Below are 14,320 nucleotides of genomic sequence, written 5' to 3' on the forward strand. Positions count from 1 at the left end.
TAACATGTCCTAATACAAGATGCTTTGCTAAAATAATACAAGAGGGATAAAGAAAAAAAATATAACACTAGAGCATCTATTTACAGTTTGAAAAGCTAGGCCGGGCATGGTGGCTCACGCCTGTAATCCCAGCACCTTTGGGAGGCTGAGGGGCAAATCATGAGGTCAAGATATCAAGAGCATCCTGGCCAACATGGTGAAACCTCATCTCTACCAAAAATACAAAAATTAGCTGGGTATGATGGCACACACCAGTAATCCAAGTAATCCCAACTACTCAGGAAGCTGAAGCAGGAGAATCGCTTGAACCAGGGATTCAGTGAGCAAAGATGGCGCCACTGCACTCCAGCCTGGCAACAGAGTAAGAACCTATCTCAAAATAAATAAATAAATAAATAAAAAAGTAAAGAAGAAAAGCTAAGTATCTCAGAGATTGTTTTGTTTTCTTGAATAATCAGATGAGGGAGAAGCACTGGAAAAAAAAAATGAAGACTTTAGTGATTTTTGTTTCTAACAGTTGTAAATTAAAATTGTACAACATGTTTTCTAACCTATGTCTCATGTGTCTTGCTCTATGACTGAAGATAATGAATTTTTAAAAATCATGGCAGACACAATATACTTGGTTACAATGGCCTGTGACAAATATAATACCTGGAAATAATTTCTAATTTTCCATTTATTATTGCTATTTAGTCACAGAAAAGATTAACTCTCCAAGAAATTTATTTTAGCATATGTCATATATAGATATAATAATTTTATATAAAGAGAGATCATAACAGAACTAACAGGGTGCCTTTACAAGGAAATAAAAGAAAGGCAATAAAGGATTTCTTCCATATAAAGATTCTGATCTGCATTATTTGATTTTTTTTTTTCCAAAATACAAAACAGTAATATTAGAAGCAAAGCCAAAACAGCAAAGAAGAAAACAAAACAGAAGACCAAGGATAAGGAATTGTTTTATGCAGATGCACTGCATACATAGTATATATGTATGGGCTGAGTTATAATAAAAATATTATTATAGTCATTCTCATATGAGTTAGAAACAGCAATTTCCAATCAAGCACAACTGGACTCAACATTTTCTCAGTCTTCAATTACACGTTAAATTACAGCTATGCGGCAGTCACTTCTGGTCAGCAGTATCATGATAAATGCTTGACAAGATATAATTTTTCTCCTTGTTCACTTGTAAAAATTGGTGCCTTTTTGTAATGTTCTACAAGTTCTTCCATGGTGCTGAATTTGCGCTGCCCAATGCAGTAGACAGTTTCTTTTAGTTGGACTTTAAAATGCTTGTTTTTCCCTTGTGCTTTTAGTGATACTGAGAAATCATTTGGCTAAAAGAGAAAAAAAAATACATATAGTAAACATCTGAAAGCCATCTACCAGTAATTTTATATTAAACTAAAAGCTAAAACTTAAGCACTTACTAAGTTCTAGGCACCATGATAACTTATTTACATAGATTATCTCTTTCACTCCTCAAAACAAACTCTTTTTACAGATGAGAAAACTGAGTCTCAGAGAAGCTATTAATAACTTGGCCAGTATCATCCATCTAGTTAACAACAGAGCCAGGATTCAAACCTGCATAATCAAAAGTCTCTTAACACTCACGTCTCCAACAGCAGACACTCACAGCAAATCCTCCTTTAGTTAAATATTTGAAGAACAAGAGCTATCCTTCTCTCCTGACTACTGGAGAAACACATGAGAAAGTCTAAGATATCCACCCAACCCCTTTTCAATGTGTGACTAACGGTATCTGTCTTCAGGATAACAGGCTGATTTCTCAACAATGAGAAACACACAAATGAGAATTAATCTAAACTTTAAGGAGAGGCCACAAACTCAAATGCCTACAAGAAGAGCCAAAAGAATAATGTATTCTTTTCCCCGCGCCCAATCTAAAGAAAGTGGTGACTTATCAGCTGTGATTGTTGCCTTGAAGGAACAGGATCTCAATGTTGGTAGTCCTTCCAATTTTAAATGGTCTAAATTTTTATAATAAATAAGTCTAAAGCCTGAATTTTTAAAATAAATATCCTAATATTTAAATATTAGCAGTAAATTTAAATGTTTAAAAAACATTGTAAAGGCTAAGCAAAATATGCCTACTTGAGACCGCTAACCTTAAAAAGTATACTGTTACAAATAATGGTACATATTGTATTTTTGTCTAATATCTATGCTCAATTACCCACAAGCAAATACACACAATTCTGCATTCAAGCTACTTTCTTTTAAATTTGGTATATGTTTTTTGTTATAGTCTATATCAATCCCCAAAGCCTCTTTTTCTACAATTACTCCCTAAGTTTCAAACAGTGAGCCAGATCAAACATCTAACAAAATGGATGTCATCACTCTTCCTTACTACCAACCAACTGCTTTTCTGAGGGATTAGGTACAGGTCCCATTTTCCAGAAATTCACATCAGGAAGTTGAATTAATCTCTCTCCCAACCACACCCCACCTCCACACATTTTCTTTCTTTCAACATTTGGTGCAATTACACATTCACTTTTGTACAAATATACTCACACAAAGCCAAGATTAATAATGATTTAATACGTGGAAAAGTAGTGTTATCTTTTATCAAGGAAAAATGCCATTTTTAAGGAAAATGAGTGTCATCAAATTCTAATAGCCTACACAGTATCTAAAAGAGACCACAAAACCATATTATTTTTCAATTTTTATGGTTTTATAGTTTTACTGTTTACTAGCATTGCAATATAATGACTCTTTTGGGACTCAACACATGCATTTCTTTTTTTTTTCTTTTTTTTTTCACAAATGCATTTCAAACACAGCATTAAAATAGGTTTTTGAGGTTATTATAGAAGTGTATTCCAGCCTGGCGCAGTGGCTCACACCTGTATTATCAGCATTTTGGGAGGCTGAGGCGGGTAGATCACAAGTCAGGAGTTCAAGACCAGCCTGACCAACTTGGGGAGACCCCATCTCTACTAAAAATATAAACATTAGCCGGGTGTGGTGGCGTGTGCCTGCAATCCCAGCTACTCAGGAGGCTGAGGCAGGAGAATCCTTGAACCTGGGAGGCAGAGGTTGTAGTGAGTCAAGATTGTGCTATTGCACTCCAAAAAAAATAAATAATAATAAAATAAAGGTGTATTCCAACTTCCAAGTAACCAATTTATGAAGAAACGTAGTATCAATTTTTCTTAATTCAGGGATTTCCAATGTCATAAGGACTACAGTGACTATCTTCTTACACATTCATCCAATAGCAATTTTTTAATGTTTCCTAATTTAATCTATAGTATTATTCTATTCTCAATGAAGAAGCCAATGTTCCATTTTGTCCATTTAGTTTAATGCAACAGAAAATATCTCAGGAATGCAAAATCAACAGAACTAGACAAGACCAAATAATCCAGTGTGCAGCATCACTGCCACAGCTCTCTTTTATTCAGAATATATAGCTAGAAAGAATGCTAACTTTAACTTTGAAACATTTACGCTTATGTTATGTCCCAGCTTGTTACCTGGTTAACTTTAGGGAAGCCACTTAACCTCCCCATTTCTCTTTCTTTAAATACCCAGAGCTCTATTTGTATTTGCCTCTGAAAATCAACTTACCGAAGATTCACTATCACGAATGAGGAAATCCCCTTCATGTCCTCTCTCATTTAATGCCATTTCTGCTTGATGCCTGGTGACTTTGCCATAATACCAAGGATTGCCAGCAAACTTTCCAGTGAGTGAAGGCCTAATGTAATCACACTGTGGAGGTGATGGTTCCAAACCTGAGGTTAACAGATTATTCTGCATAATGGTAACATAGTTTTTTGGTACTAGACCAACCATACCATTGATCTTCCTGCATTTCCACCACTCTGGGTCATTTTCAGGTTTTTCAATAACATCCATTATATCTCCTTTCTCAAAATTAAGTTCTTCATCATTAGATGAGCTGAATGGGTAAAGAGCCTGTACCACATGCAACACTTGCCCAGTATTTAGGTTATTGACGACTGCTGCTAATTTCTCTGACAGAGAACCCACATGGTCACCCAAAGGACTGTCACTTTCTTCAGTTACATAGTTTGAAGGGAACCATCCAACTTGTCCATTGTAGCTACCGCGCCACCACCCATCACTGCATTTCTCCATGACGATCACCTTTGTCCCCTTTATCAATGATAATTCATCCTCTCTCTCAGCCATGTAGTTAAATTTCACATAAGCGGGCATGTTGAGGTCATAGAGACGTTCCCCTGGATCAACAAAACTATCATCAGCAGGAGATGCAGAATCTGGCACACTAGGTTTTCTTTTCACTTTTCCAATGCCTGTTTAAATCAAACAGTACCATGAGAAGAGAATATAAAACAATCACCCAAAAAAAAAAAAAAAATTCATAATTACAAAGGGATTTTCAACTCCATATAGACTTTAATTTAAACTTTTAAACATAACAAATCTGTATGTGGTTAAATCATCTTTTTGGAAATGAGATACAAATACTCTTTTTGTTAAACAAATAAATATTTAATTTCAGTTATTATGACAGTTCACCTTATATTTTCTCGTCAAAGGCCCTGAAATAACTATATAACAATTATAAAGTTGTCCTAAATTAATGAATTTTCTCTTAAATGTAAATATAGATTATTTCTCTCATAGCCACAATCTAAGTACACAAAGGCTCCAAAATACTCATACTCTTCTTGTCTTAGTTTAAACAAGCTAGATTTTACAATGAGCTGTATAGAAATAAAATTATTTCCACCTTAAATTAGAATATGATATGCAATATAAAATTGCAGTTATGTCTGGCTTATCTTCCCATTTGCTTTCTTGGTTCCCAGACCCAGGTAGCTCCATTTACCTCATATGTTTATTTAAAAATATTATTTACTTGTTTCTCTCCCCTTACCCTAGTCACATGTAACCTCCACAAGGGCAAGGATTTTTGTTTGTTTACAGATAAAATCCCAAGGATTTCATACAGTGCTTAGCACACAGTATATGCTTAATACTGTGTGTTGAAAGAAATGACAAAATCATCAAATGGTACTATCAACATATCAACTTCTGTCAGGCATTTTCACTGCTGCCCAAGTCTTAGTGTGTAATTTTATGTTCTACTTTACCTAGAAAACAGAGGCTTCACTAGGTAAAACTTCTCAAATTTCTTTTGTCTCAAAACTCTCATTATCCTCACTCTCGTTCTTCACTCTAGTCTCCAAATCTTCTAAGATCTGATTCTTCTAAGATCTTAATAGTATCTTTCATGACTCTTTTGGGACTCAACATCCTTGTTTTCCTTCCTATTCAGCCCCTTCAATTGTCTAAAAACACACTCTAATCTTTTCAACTCCAAAATGAACTTACTTTAACTCTGCTTCAACTTTTAAACTGTAACATTTTGGTAATTTATTTTTTCTCTAATTGTCCAATTTTCCCATAGAATAAACTACACCACTCTTTTAACAGCTGTCTTTCTCTTTTCCCTCAACTTTTTCACCACTCACACTCCTAACTCTTTATAATCTGATCCTTTGTCTGCAACATTCTATCAAAACTACTCAATTAAAACCAAAATCATTCTTATGTCATCTCTCCTTACAGCCAAATCAGTAACTTTCAGAGTCCTCAGCCTTTTCGAACTCTCTATGCAGCAACCAAGATTACAACCCACTCTCTCCATTATGTTTTCTCCTTCTTTGACTCCCCTAAATTTATTATTTTCTTTTCTGACCTGATTACCTATTCTCGTTTGCCCCTGTCTGGACTCCTTTAACCTTGTTATTATGACATTGCATTGTGCTTCTTTAATTATCTTCCTTAATATAAGTATAAATGAACTTCCTGAGGGCAGAAAACTAGATCTTATTCCTTTCTATCTCCAATGCTTAGTAGTACATGCATCAGTAATAGGAACAAAGGAATGTTTGCTAAATGAATAAATGAATAAATCCTTAGTTGAAAGTGTTTTGCAAGATGCCATACTTGACCTTCTTCTCTATTCCAAGGAAATTATACACTTTCATTTTCTATAATTTCTGTGCAGAAGGTTCCCAGATCTCTTTGCTCTAACACCTTTCTGGAATTCAGACACTACAATTCCGGTGTCACTAGACATCCACAGATTGTGCCATCAGTACTTCAAACCCAACACTCATATCCAAATAAAAATAATATATTCTATACCCATAAATCAACTTCCTCCTTCCTAATTTTTTTACTTTTGGTTAATCATAACCTTCTGAGAAATTCCCACATTTGGGATGATACCACCAAAAATGGCAGAGTAGGGAACTCCAAGGCACTGTCCCTGCAAAAAGCAATTAACGCAATTAATGAGCTGGTAAATACTGTCAGACTCAACTTTTGCAGAACTCTGGAATCTAGAAATAAATAAATAAAATCTAGGGCAAGGCTTAGTGAATAAAGGAGTTGCTGTTTTGTAGTAAACAGAGTGCTATAGAATCCTAAATTGCCTGCTCACTATTCCCCATACCCCAAGTCAGTGATGGCTATGTGGATAGTAACCTGCACTCCTAATGCCAGAGGAAGCAACACACATCTTAAATAACTGTGATTTTAGTTTCTACTTGTCTGGCAGCTCCCTAAGGATCTGAGCAATGGCTTGCCTTGGCTTTGCCTGACTTGGATCATTCCCAGGGGATAGGGAGTCTTCCTGAGTGGTTTTTGCCAAAATTATTTAATTGATACAGAAGTCTGGGGCAAGGGACAACAACTGGGACAAGGAACAGGCAGACAGAAAAGCCTGGATGGAAAGGGGATGGGAAAAGATATATATGGGGTAATAAGGATGTGTCTACCAATCAAGAAGGACGTGCACATGGCCAGGGCTGGACACAAAATCAGGAAAGGCCCAAGAAAGGCCCAAGAAGACCTATGCTTTGACCCTGGCTGATCTTCAGGCTTTGAGCAAACAGTAAGCAAAGGCTAAGGCAGAATTATAAATGGCTTCATTAAGTGGTCAAAGAGTACTTTGACCATAAAGCCATAAAGCCATCTTCAAAGATAGGAGAGATTTTTGTTGTTGTTGATGACTCCAAGTGTTTAAGGAAACTCTGTCAAAACACTAGATAGCTGATTACTAAGCAAATGAAACAGACTTCAGTGGCCACACATGACCAGGAATTATAGACCTTACAAAAACAGTTTAGAAAAGTCACTAAACAAGCAAACAATAACCACTCACAATAAGCAGCAATACGGTCTGGGGAGGGGATAGAATCTGATGCGGAAAAAAAAAGAGCCAACCAAGAATTCCACATTAGGAAAAGTGCCCTTCGAAAATGAAGGAGAACTTAAGATATTCCCAAATAAACAAAAAGTAAAGGAATTCATCACTACTAGACCTGTGCTATAAGAAATGCTAAAGAGAATCCTCCAAACTAAAATAAAAAAACACTGGACAGTAATTTGAAGTCATATGAAGAAATAAAGAGCAATGTAAAGGTAGCTACATAGATAAATATAGAAGTCAGTAGTATTACAGTTTTTGTTTGTAAGTTCTCCTTTTCTTTCCTACATAATTTAAAAGACAAATGGATAAAGCAAAAATTTCAATTCTAGGTTAATGGGCATATATTTAATATGTAAAGATGTTACATACCAAGATGGAGCTGCAAAGGAGCAGAGTTATGCATACTACTGAAACTAAGCTGGTATTAATTCAAACATGATTGTTAAAAACCTAAGATGTTGTGCTGGGCATGCTGGCTCACACCTGTAATCTCAGCACTTTGGGAGGCCAAAGAGGGCGGATCACAAGGTCAGGAGATCAAGACCATCCCAGCGAACATGGTGAAACCCCGTCTCTACTAAAAACACACAAAAATTAGCCGGGCGTGGTGGCGGGTGCCTGTAATCCCGGCTACTCGAGAGGCTAAGGCAGGAGAATCCCTTGAACTCAGGAGGCAGAGGTTTCGGTGAGCCGAGATCATGCCACTGCACTCTAGCCTGGGCAACAAGAGCGAGACTCTGTCTCAAAATTTAAAAAAAAAAAGCTAAGATGTTAATTGTAATCCCCAGGGTAACCACTAAGAAAAAACAAACAAACGAAATACTGAAAGAGAAATGAGAAGGGTAATAAAACAATATATCAGAAAAAATAGGCCAGGCACAGTGGCTCACACCTGTAATCCCAGCACTTTGGGGGTCAAGGTGGCCGGATCATTTGAGGTCAGAAGTTCGAGATCAGCCTGGCCAACATGGTGAGACCTCATGTCTACCAAAAAATTAGCCAGGCATGGTGGCATAAGCCTGTAGTCTCAGCGATTTGAGAAGCTGAGGCACAAGCACTGCTTGAACCTGGGAGGCAGAAATTGCACCACGGCACTCCAGCCTGGGTGACAGTTAAGACCCTATCTCAAAACCAAAAAAAAAAAAAAAAAAAGGAAAAATAAATCACAAATGAAGACAGTAATAGAAGAATTGAGAGAAAAAAGGAAAAAACAGCAAAATAGCAGAAATCCTTATCAGATATTACTTTAAACGTAAATGGATTAAAAATAACATGATCGAACTCTGTTATCTGCAAGACACTCACTTTAGATCCAAAGATGCAAATAGGTTTGAAAATGAAAGGATGGAAGAAGACATCCCATGTAAAAGATAACCAAGAAAGCGGGGGTGGCCATATAAATATCACACAACATAGTCCGGGTGCGGTGGCTCATGCCTGTAATCCCAGCACTTTAGGAAGCCAAGGCAGCTGGACAACTTGAGGTTAAGAGTTCAAGACCGCCGGGCACGGTGGCTCAGGCCTGTAATCCCAGCACTTTAGGAAGCCAAGGCAGCTGGACAACTTGAGGTTAAGAGTTCAAGACCGCCGGGCACGGTGGCTCAGGCCTGTAATCCCAGCACTTTGGGAGGCCGAGGCGGGTGGATCACGAGGTCAAGAGATCAAGACCATCCTGGTCAACATGGTGAAACTCCGTCTCTACTAAAAATACAAAAAATTAGCTGGGCATGGTGGCACATGCCTGTAATTCCAGCTACTCAGGAGGCTGAGGCAGGAGAATTGCCTGAACCCAGGAGGCAGAGGTTGCGGTGAGCCAAGATCACACCATTGCACTCCAGCCCGGGTAACAAGAGTGAAACTTCGTCTCAAAAAAAAAAAAAAAAAAAGAGTTCAAGACCAGCATGATCAACACGGTGAAACTCTGTCTCTATTAAAAATACCAAAAATTAGCCAGGCATGATGGCAAGTGCCTGTAATCCCAGCTACTCGGAAGGCTGAGGCAGGAGAATCACTTTAACCCAGGAGGAGGAGGTTACAGTGAGCCGAGATCATGGCACTGCATTCCAGCCTGGGCAACAGAGCAAGACTCTGTCTAAAAATAAATAAGTATCACACAACATAGACTTAAAGACAAAGGACAGTGTATATTGATAAAAGAATCAATCCATCAAGAAGTATAACAACTACAAATATATGCATACCTAACAAGAAAGCCTCAAGGCATATAAAGCAAAAAATGGCAGAATTAAGGAAATAAACAGTTCAGTATACTTGGAGACATCAATACCCCACTTTCTGTAAAGGACAAAAGTAAATGAAAGATCATTAAGGAAACAGAGGCCTTGAGGGACAAAAGTAAATTAAAGATCATTAAGGAAGCAGAAGCCTTTAACAGGACTATAAACCAACTAGACCTAACAGACATATAGAGAATATTCCATCAAACAAAAGCAGAATACAGTACACTTTTTTCTCAAGTGTACATGGACTATTCTGCAAAACAGGCCATATGGCAGGACACAAAACAAGGCTCAATAGGCCAGGCACAGTGGCTCGACCCTGTAATTCCAACATTTCGGGAGGCCAAGGTGGGACATCACTTGAGCCCAGGAGTTTGACAGCAGCCTGGGCAAGACAGTGAGACCTTGTCTCTATAAAAATAAAAAATAAAATAAAATAATTCGCCAGGTGTGATGGTGCACACCTGTAGTTCCAGCTACTCAGAAAGCTGAGTTGGGAAGATTGCTTGAGCCCAGGACTTCAAGGCTGCAGTGAGCTATGATCATGCTATTGCACTCCAGCCTAGGTAACAAAGACCCTGCCTCTATTTAAAAAAAAAAAAAAAAAAAAAAAAAAAAAAGCCTCAATAAATTTAAGACTGAAGTCATACAAAATATCTTTTCTGACCACAATCCACAATGGAATGAACCTAGAAATTAGTAACAGAAAGGAAAACTGGAAAATTAACAAGTGTGTGGCAACTAACACTCTCTTAAACCAACAGGTCACAAAGAAATCTCACAAGATTAGACAGTACTATGAGATAAATGACAATGAAAACACAACATATCAAAACCTATGGGAGGCAGCAAAAGCAACGCTCAAAGGGAGATGTATAGCCCTAAAAGCTAGCATAAAAAAGAAGAAAGATCTCAAATTACCAATTTAATTTTATGGAACTAGAAAAGAAAAACTAAACTCAAAGCTAAAAGAAGGAAATAATAAAAATTAGAGCAGAGATATAGACAAAAGAAAACAGAAAAACAGAGGAAATCAACAAAACCAAAATGTGGTTATTTAAAGGTATCAGTAAAATTGAAAACTCTTTAGCTAGACCGAGAGATACTCAAATAACTAAAATCAGAAATGCCACTTCTACAGATCTTACAGATATTTAAAACAGGATTATAAATAAGTACTATGAACAACTGTATGTCAATAAATTACTAAACCTAGAAGAAAAATATTAATTCCAAGAAACACACAAACTACCAAAGCTGACTCAGGAAAAAATAGAAAATTTGAACAGACATATATTAAGTAAAAGATTAAATCAGTAACAAAACATATCACATCAAAAATGTGCTCTGGACTAGATGGTTTCATTACTGGATTTTACCAAACATTTAAAGAATTAACATCAATGCTTCTAAAACATCTCTAAAAAGAAAAAAGAAGAGAATACTTATTAATACATCCTATGAGGCCAACTTTATCCAGAATACCAAAGCTATCAAAAGAAAACTGGTAATATCACTTAGAAATGTAGATGCAAAAATCCTCAACAAAATTCAGTTGGTTTCCTTTATTTGCAGTAGTTCTGTTCTATAAAGTTACCATAAATACTGAATTCACAAATACTGAACCATGGCTCCTAAGGGAAAAACAGGGTTAGCCTTCAGTCATATTTTTGTTAATCACTATATAACCTTTATTTGTGTTTCTCGTCAGACACTTTGTTTAATGTAAATTGTGATTAACACTGAATTCACAACTAACATTGCTACAACTCATGCCTAAATGAAGTTTATCTAACACACATTTTTTCCATAAGGCAAATTCACACTTCATCACTATGCTTGGGGGCCATTTTAAACAGCAAAATCATCAACAAGCACAAAAGGGAAAAAAAAGTGGCACTAACTAGACTGCGCAAAGGACACTTGTTTATAGTACAAAAGTTGAAATAAGAAGGCAGAACACTGCCTCAACTGGGAATGTGCACATCAGGCGACTCACATTTTTGCCACACTGCACATGTCCACAAAACACTCCAAGTATCAACTCTGGCTTATCAGTAAATTTTAGCCAATAAGTAAATTCACAAATACGGAATCTGTGAAAAATAAGGATTATCTGTATTAGGAAACCCAAATCTAGCAAGCATATTAATAGGACTGTATATAATGACTAAGTGGGATTTATTCAAGAGTGGTTCACCATATGAAAATACAACACACCTCATATTAGTAAAATAAAGGGGGAAAAAAACAGATGATTATCTGAACTGATGCAGAAAAAGCATTGGGCAAAATCCAAAACTCTTTTATGGTAACAATGCTAAGCAAAATAGGATTAGAAGAAAATTTCCTCAATATAATAAAGGGCATCTGCAAAAAACTGTGGAGCTGACATCACACACAATGGTGAAAGACAAAGTTTTCCACCCTAAGAACAGGAACAAGACAAGAACAAGGATGCTCTCTTCTACCACTTCTATTCAACATTGGATTGTAAGTGCTAGCCAAAGCAATTAGGGAAGGGGAAAAGCATGCACAGATGACATTATCTTATAAATAGTAAATCCCAAAGAATATACACAGACATACACACAGACATACACACTCCCACAGTTAGAATAAACAAATTCAGCAAAGTTTCAAGATCAACACACAAAACCAGTCATATTTCTATATGTTAGCAATGAACAATTCAAAGACAAAATTAAGAAAACAATTCCATTTATAATAGCATTAAGAATAAAATACATAGAAATAAATTCAGCAAAGGAAGTATCTGACTCATATATTAAATACTGCAAAACACTGCTGAAAGAAATTAAAGAAGACGTAAATAAATGGAAAGATATTCTGTGTAAGATGGCAATACTGTCCAAAACAATCCACAGATTCAATGCAATCCTTACTAAAGTTCTACCATTTTTTTTCCCACAGAAATGAAAAGGCCGATTCTAAAATTCACACTGAACTGCAAGGTGGACCCCACGTAGCCAAAACAATCTTGAAAAAGGAAAATCAAGTGGAAGGACTCTCCCTTTCTCAATTCAAAACTTACTACAAAGCCACACTAATCAAAACAGTGTGATACTGGCATAAGGATAGACATATACAGCAGTGAAACAGAATTAGAAATTCTAAAATAAACCCATGCATCCATGGTCAATTGATTTTCATTAAGGGTGCCAAGACCACTCAATGGGAGGAAACAATAGTTTCTACAACAAAGGGTACTGGAACAAATGGATATCCATAAATAAAACAATGAAAATGAAACTGGCCTCCAACTTCAAATAATATACAAAAAATAACTCAAAATGACCAAATGTCAGAGCTAAAACTGTAAAATTCTTAGAAGAAAAAATAGAAGTAAATATCTGTGACCTTGGATTTAGCAATGGATTCTTAGATACTGGCATTAAAAGCATAGGCAACAAAAAAAACCAAGATCCATTATACTTCATCAAAATTTAAAACATCTGTATATAAGACACTATCAAGAAAGTAAAAAGACAATCTATAGACTTAGAAGAGAATATTTGCAAATCATAATTCTGACAAGGATCTAGTATCCAGAACACAAAAATCGAAAAATGGGCAAAGGACTTGAATAAATATTATTCCAACTAAGATATACAAATAGCCAACAGGCACATGAAAAGATCCTCAGTATCATTCGTCATTAGAGAAATGCAATTCAAAACCATAATGACCCTACCTTACACCCATTATAATGGCTATAAACAAACAAAAAAAGAAAATAGGTGGTGGCAAGGATGTAGAGAAACTAGAATCCCTCTTTATAATACTGGTTGCAATGTAAAACGGTGCCACCATGTGGAAAACAGATGGTTTCTCAAAAAGCAAAACAGAATTACCATATGACCCAGCAATTCCACTTTTAGGTATTCACTTAACTGAAAATAGATATCCAAATAATAATTGTACATGCATGTTCATCACAACACTGTTTACAATAACCAAAATGTGGAAACAACCCAAATGTCCATCTATGAATAGATGAACAGATAAACAAAATGTGATATACACATATAAGAGTTATTCAGCTGGTCAGGCGCAGTGGTTCACACCTGTAATCCCAGCACTTTGGGAGGCCAAGGTGGGCAGATCAGTTGAGGTCAGGAGTTCATGACCAGCCTTGGCCAACATGATGAAATCCAGTTTCGTTTTTTTTGTTTTTTTTTTTTTTTTGAGACGGAGTTTCCCTCTTGTTACCCAGGCTGGAGTGCAATGGCGCGATCTCGGCTCACTGCAACCTCTGCCTCCTGGGTTCAGGCAATTCTCCTGCCTCAGCCTCCTGAGTAGCTGGGATTACAGGCACACGCCACCATGCCCAGCTAATTTTTTGTATTTTTAGTAGAGACGGGGTTTCACCATGTTGATTGACGAGGATGGTCTCGATCTCTCGACCTCGTGATCCACCCGCCTCGGCCTCCCAAAGTGCTGGGATTACAGGCTTGAGCCACCGCGCCCGGCCATGAAATCCAGTTTCTACTAAAAATAGAAAAATTAGCCAGGCAGGTGGCGGGCGCCTGTAATCCCTGCTACTCTGGAGGCTGAGGCAGGAGAATTGGTTGAACCCAGGAGGCAGAGGTTGCAGTGAGCCAAGATTGTGCCACTGCACTCCAGCCTGGATTATAGGGCAAGACTCCATCTCAAAAAAAAGAAAGAAAAAAATAAAGTTATTCCACCATAAAAGGGATGAATTACTGATATATGCTACAACATGGATAAACCTTGAAGATATTATACTAAATGAAAGAAACCAGACACAAAAAGGTCACATACTGTATGACTC

At 36.8% G+C, this 14,320-nt stretch overlaps 1 protein-coding gene across 5 annotated transcripts in view; it reads right to left on the reverse strand.

Moving 5' to 3' along the window:
- Positions 1–708: 708 nt before the first annotated feature.
- The window catches only part of NCK1 (NCK adaptor protein 1), a 79,283-nt gene continuing 65,671 nt past the window's right edge, over positions 709–14,320 (reverse strand). For all 5 annotated transcript variants that reach the window (XM_003930958.4, XM_074405876.1, XM_010341582.3 and 2 more), the window contains 2 exons: positions 3,619–4,331; positions 709–1,349 (listed from right to left, as the gene is read on the reverse strand). In XM_003930958.4, coding sequence (XP_003931007.2) covers positions 1,155–1,349; positions 3,619–4,331 — 908 coding nt within the window. In that variant the 3' untranslated portion in view covers positions 709–1,154. The remainder of the gene's footprint in view (positions 1,350–3,618; positions 4,332–14,320) is intronic.

The sequence above is a fragment of the Saimiri boliviensis genome, chromosome 9, assembly GCF_048565385.1.
Source record: "Saimiri boliviensis isolate mSaiBol1 chromosome 9, mSaiBol1.pri, whole genome shotgun sequence".
NCBI lineage: Eukaryota > Metazoa > Chordata > Mammalia > Primates > Cebidae > Saimiri > Saimiri boliviensis.